The sequence below is a fragment of the Triticum aestivum genome, chromosome 4B, assembly GCF_018294505.1.
Source record: "Triticum aestivum cultivar Chinese Spring chromosome 4B, IWGSC CS RefSeq v2.1, whole genome shotgun sequence".
Classification (NCBI taxonomy): Eukaryota; Viridiplantae; Streptophyta; class Magnoliopsida; order Poales; family Poaceae; genus Triticum; species Triticum aestivum.
In genome coordinates this window covers 372,656,001-372,661,554 of record NC_057804.1, presented here as the reverse complement: position 1 = coordinate 372,661,554, position 5,554 = coordinate 372,656,001, and the positions used below count along the sequence as shown (strand labels likewise).

The window sequence follows — 5,554 nt, the reverse complement described above, 5'->3', positions numbered from 1 at the left end:
TTTTAGCCCGGTTTTCCTCAATTAAGCAGGCAATTCTCACTATCTTCTAAGCAAATGAAAATGGAAGTTTTTTGCCTCGTTTCAAAATAATTAAATAAAACATCAGCGAGAAATAACATCCTTGGGCCAGCACCTGACTAAGTTGAAACGATATTGTTCCGCGCCTTCCAAATTTGCAAAGGATATTACCGATGTTATCTTGGGCTTGCAGCCCTTCGGGTGGCATCACTTGCTAAACAAAGGAGAGATTGGTAGGAATCGAAACGTTGAGGATTGACCAAATCACAACAACAAAATTGCGGTCATTTTTTCATCTATATACATGAAGTGTCAGGTCATGGCATTGCTGAACCGGACTAAAATTCAGGAGAATGGATGAGAATAGAAATGATGTAAAGTCAGGTCTCGGTTTAAAATGGGCATAAGAAAGTAGTAATTTAGTAGAGCTGTATCGAATGCACAAAGGCTTAGTAACCGCAATACTAATTTACTCAAGGAAGAGCTGCACAATTTACTCAAGTAAGAGCTGCTCAATATTGTCGTCAGAACAAACTGTAATAGGATCGTGGGAATTATATGTTGATGTGTACACACCTTCACAATTATATAACTCTATGTAACAATGCACAAAGGAGTAGCAGCCACAATATTAATTTACTCAAGGAAGAACTGGTCAATTATGTCATCAGAACAAACTGTAATAGGATGGTGCAAATTCTGTAAACCTTGAACAGGGCGCATAGTACCTTCCAAAGCCTATTAACATCAAGATGTAATAAGGCAAGAGAAAAATGATTGTAACTATCTTCTAATTGTTCAAACATTTGAGAAAGCTTAGAGAATCCGTCCTGCTGCCTTTTTCTCCAATGTTCTCTTCTTTTACCTGCAAAAATGAAGCATGTTCCACAAACTGGCAAAATCAGTGTTGTTACCAACAGACTTCCATATTATAAGAGGTATTCTGGAAGTATTTATGCTAACTAAATTCAGAAAAGACCAAAAGCATAATAATTTAGCAGCCCTATATAAGACTTGTTTCAACCATCAGGATACATCCAATAAAAGGTTTTTAGCTGACATAATTCCATACAAAATTTGATTCTCAGAAGAAGAGGCTTTGAACACTCCTCTGGGGCAAACCACTCTCCCCTATATCTTCATGCCTCTCATTTACTTGGTGCTGTGCATGTGACGGATGAGGTCGACAACGCGGGTGCTGCAAGCAGAGAAATTTGAGGATTCAACAAGTTGATTTCTGCATAGTAGTATAATCTTAACTGCAAGAGCCATAGAAGGTGCCACTGACCTGTATCCCCACTCATTGTCGTACCAGGAGACAAGCTTGACAAAGTTGTCGTTCAGGGCAATCCCGGCCTTGGCATCAAAGATGCTGGACCTGTTATGGGTAAAGTGGCAATCATTAGCCAAGTCAGATGAGTACTCACATAGGCAATCAAAATGCACCCGTTAATAAAGAGTAGTAACATGGCTATTGTCAAAGCAATGGTAAACACCTGTTGTCACCCTGGAAGTCAGTGGAAACAAGGTCCTCATCAACGTAACCCAAAATGCCCTTGACGTTTCCCTCAGACTCTTCCCTGTAAAATCAGATCAGTATACATCAATACTGCTCATAGGTGGTATGTGGCCCAAATACCAAAACCAGAAACCATATGCACATCAAAGTAAAGGAAATTGATCCTGGTTGGTGGCGTTACTCACTTGATGGCAGCCTTAATCTGATCATAGGTTGCTAGCTTCGCAAGTCTAACAGTCAGATCCTCATGGTGCATCTCGAAGCCCTGCAATCGAAACTGGAACATCACTCGCACTGAAATCTCCAAACACCAGTTGATCTAACTAATCGAGCAAGTAGCAGTCCTGCACTGAAACCCCTAAACACCAGTTCAGTTATCCATATTATACACATCCCTGCTACTACAAATTCTGAAAAATGAGAAACTGGACCCTCAGCAACAACTGACATAAAGGCTAAACCAGAGCAATCAACCATTACTTCTGTCATGGCACAAAATTTCTAATAGAATCACATCTAAGAAAGTCAATTGGAAGGAGAGAAAGGAACTCTAGGAATTCATGGTGGCAGATAAAGCAAATAAAATAATATTGTTCAGGAAACGAGATAATATCGGGGACACGGAAGGTTGTTCCAAGATGTTCCAGACAATCTAACAGTTAGACAGCACACAAAAAAAGGTTGAATCAAAGAGAAACTAAAAACCATATTGCAATATAGACTGGTTACCTTTTTTTGCTTAGGCAAAGGCCGACATGAACATTAGAAACCAAATTGAACTTATCTTTTTCTATGTAGTAAAAAACTGAACAAGTGTCTGTGTTTTTCATCGAAAAAAAATGCTAGGAGAGTAATATGCTTATGGCAGAATTAACACTGATAGCAGAAGAAGATACATACTGGAAATGTTGGACTAAATTTAGCCAACTTCACTAACAATGTAGAAATTGGCTTCAGTGTACTAACATAGTTATTTTGGATATAAGCAATCAACCACGAATTTAACATCAGAGATATCTGACCATTTTAAGTAACGAAAAAAGAGCCCAATAGCAAGATAGCACAACATAGAGCTGCATTGACCATTGGACCAAGCTCTGAGTAGAGAACCTACATTTCATATCCAATAACTGAAATTTGTGCGATACATCCATAAAGGAATATTAGCAGGACAGGCAGCGCTGGACATATTGTTTAAGCAAATAAATAGTCACTACTTTCTTGTGCGCAATGGAGCAGAAATTGGTGATCACAAGAGCAAAGTAGTCATGGTTGAGCCTGTTTTGACTTTATTTTCTTATTCCACTTTGGACAGGACAAAAGTGAACAAAAGCAAGCCAAAAACATATAGTACTCCCTCCGTAAACTAATATAAGAGTGTTTAGAATACTAAAATAGTGATCTAAACGCTCTTATATTAGTTTACAGAGGGAGTACCATTTAATGCCTCACAACAGTTTTTGCATGGCCAGTTAACCCTGAAAGAAGAAAGTCTGTGATATTACACTTAATATGTAAAAGAGGCTCAAACACAAAATTAAATTCAAAATAAAAGTAATGCTCATGTAGCATATTTTGTATTTACAACACAAGACAGTACCGTCAAACGTTATATATTAGCTAGCTAAGTAGGAATCTCTCATTGGACTGTGCCTCTAAATTATACCATGGAGGCATGAAACTAAGTATTTTTGGTCAGGAAAACAAAGATGCCCGCTTCCGCACCATGAATCGCAGAATTTTCATATAATTGTACTCACAAAGCTATTTAAACATAAAAGGAAACAGTAGTACCTTGTATATTTGTACAACCTATCAAGAACAAAGTTGTGAATTAATCTCTTCGTATTGATGCCCTCATCACCAAGCCCACTATCACTGATGCCTTCTCTTCCGGCACTATAAGTAGTGTGATCATTTTAGAAATATGACCAGTTATATTCTACTTGTATCTATCTCTATCTTGCAGTTCCACTGCTCACTATCGTGGTTGCACTCCTCATGTCGGATTAGAGTTATGGTGCCCTGCGAAACACGAGCAAAGTTTGAACAATCCAATGGTTATATTCTACTTAAGCTGGGACCACTATGCATGATATTTTGTATGAATCGCTATGAGAGAGAGTTGAACAATTATATAGCAAATTGGGTGTCGTATTCAATTGTATCCATGGAAAATATATATTGATCTCTAAACTACAGCAGTGTACAAAGAAACGACAACCAGCGAAGGAAGCAGAAGCGGACGCTGACAGAGATGACAAGCCCAAGTCTTGGAAGGATGACAGTCGGATAGATATCTCATCTCTACTTCTGCTCATCTCTATTTATTAAGACATGACAACATATGTATATATATGATGTGCGCCCAACTCTGTCTTGAGCATTGCCCGCTGCTGAACCTGCACATGAAAAAACTGACAAATGTTCTTATTCTTTCTCTGCCTTATGCAACTTCTACATAATATGAATAGGAGTAAGCAGGTATCGTATCCAGAAAATTCTTGACCATTTGTAACTTCTACATAATGCATCATATGCTATGGTCTGGTCCTAAAGGGATTATCGAGATTCACCATGTAGCTAAGATGATTAATTCAACACTGAATTATGAAGGGAAGAAATGTGCCTAGCCTAACAGAATATCATAGATAGAGGATGCAGAAAGTTATAAGCCGTCAGCCAACCACACTACCACATAAACCATGAGAAATTTTGAAAGAAGACCAAATTAGACATGTGGACACAAAAGCATCAGAGGGAAATGAGTAAAAACTCACCGGAGAGCAGTCAATGGAACAATTAGTATAGATCCTGCTTATGTGGAGCGCCACTGAAAAATTAGGACCGGTGCTTCGACACACAATTATTGCACATGCATGCGAACCAACCAATTAATACGAGAACAATTTTGTTTCCAGAAGGGAAACAATGAAGAAGCTTATGTGCATAAGCCTACTTAATTTGGTACCTGCACAAAACAAGGAGACACATTTTCTTCAGGCGTAATTTCAAAAATTGGAATGTCAGCTACTAAATGAAGTAAGCATTTATGTGCTCTGACTATCACAACAGCCAGAAAATAATAACTAACTATATTTATCAATATGTACAATGGTACAGATTAGCTAGGGAGACAAACACAAGGGAAAGAGGATGTGCACCTGAAACCTTCTGAAGTTTGCTTGATCTCCATCTCATAGGCCAGCCCAGAAACAGAATTAGCAAACCTATGTGCCTCCCCCCATATCAAGTTGTCCACCTAAACTTGACAAGGACGTACAAAGGCAAAATTTACATCAGCCATAATAAATCACAGGTTCTAGGCAAAGAAATAGAATTCCTACATAAGAAAACAGTGCTCTCAAATTCAGGTTGGCAATGCAAAGAACTTTTTAAATCATCAGAAAGTAAGTACCAAAACATTGCTCCCTTTAAGATACTACAAGCAAAGCACTATAGTTTTGAATAAGACAACACAAGAAAACTTCATGCAAAGGTAATAATGTCCAGAACCACACACTTTTGCATTACCTTTTCATACACCATTTTCGTCATTTCCCTTCAAGGAAAATAAGTACCAAAACATTGCTCCCTTTAAGATACTGCAAGCAAAGCACTATAGTTTTGAATATGACAACACAAGAAAACTTCAGTCAAAGGTAATGATGTCCAGAACCACACACTTTTGCATTACCTTTTCATACACCATTTTCATCATTTCCCTTCAAGAACTCCCAATGCCTTCAAGGATAAAAGGAGTCATCATGTAAACATGTGGTAGATACTACATTAAACCCAGCAAAAAAATCAAAGAAATTTATAAGTGAATTGCCATGCACAAGCTCTGAATATAGGATATGCAAACCCACAAGCTGGCTTGAGCAGGAATATAAAAACCTGAGAGGGTGAGGCATGTCGAAAGCATGCTCACCAAGAATCATATTGGCATGGTGCAGATTTGGTTTTCTAAAAAAAGCCATGACCGCAGTAGAGTCCTGCAGATTACCAAGAAGC

The 5,554-nt window shown here is 38.2% G+C and overlaps 1 protein-coding gene across 1 annotated transcript; it reads right to left on the bottom strand.

The window, feature by feature from the left end:
• Positions 1 to 1,005: 1,005 nt before the first annotated feature.
• LOC123092214 (glyceraldehyde-3-phosphate dehydrogenase 2, cytosolic) lies at positions 1,006 to 5,281 on the bottom strand. Its single transcript, XM_044513916.1, has 9 exons — positions 5,235 to 5,281; positions 5,072 to 5,156; positions 4,702 to 4,799; positions 4,318 to 4,508; positions 3,332 to 3,939; positions 1,723 to 1,895; positions 1,515 to 1,598; positions 1,307 to 1,396; positions 1,006 to 1,216 (listed from the first exon to the last, which is right to left on the bottom strand). Exons 6-9 carry the CDS (start codon positions 1,821 to 1,823, stop codon positions 1,171 to 1,173), a joined length of 321 nt encoding a protein of 106 aa, XP_044369851.1. The 5' UTR covers positions 1,824 to 1,895; positions 3,332 to 3,939; positions 4,318 to 4,508; positions 4,702 to 4,799; positions 5,072 to 5,156; positions 5,235 to 5,281; the 3' UTR covers positions 1,006 to 1,170.
• Positions 5,282 to 5,554: the final 273 nt, after the last annotated feature.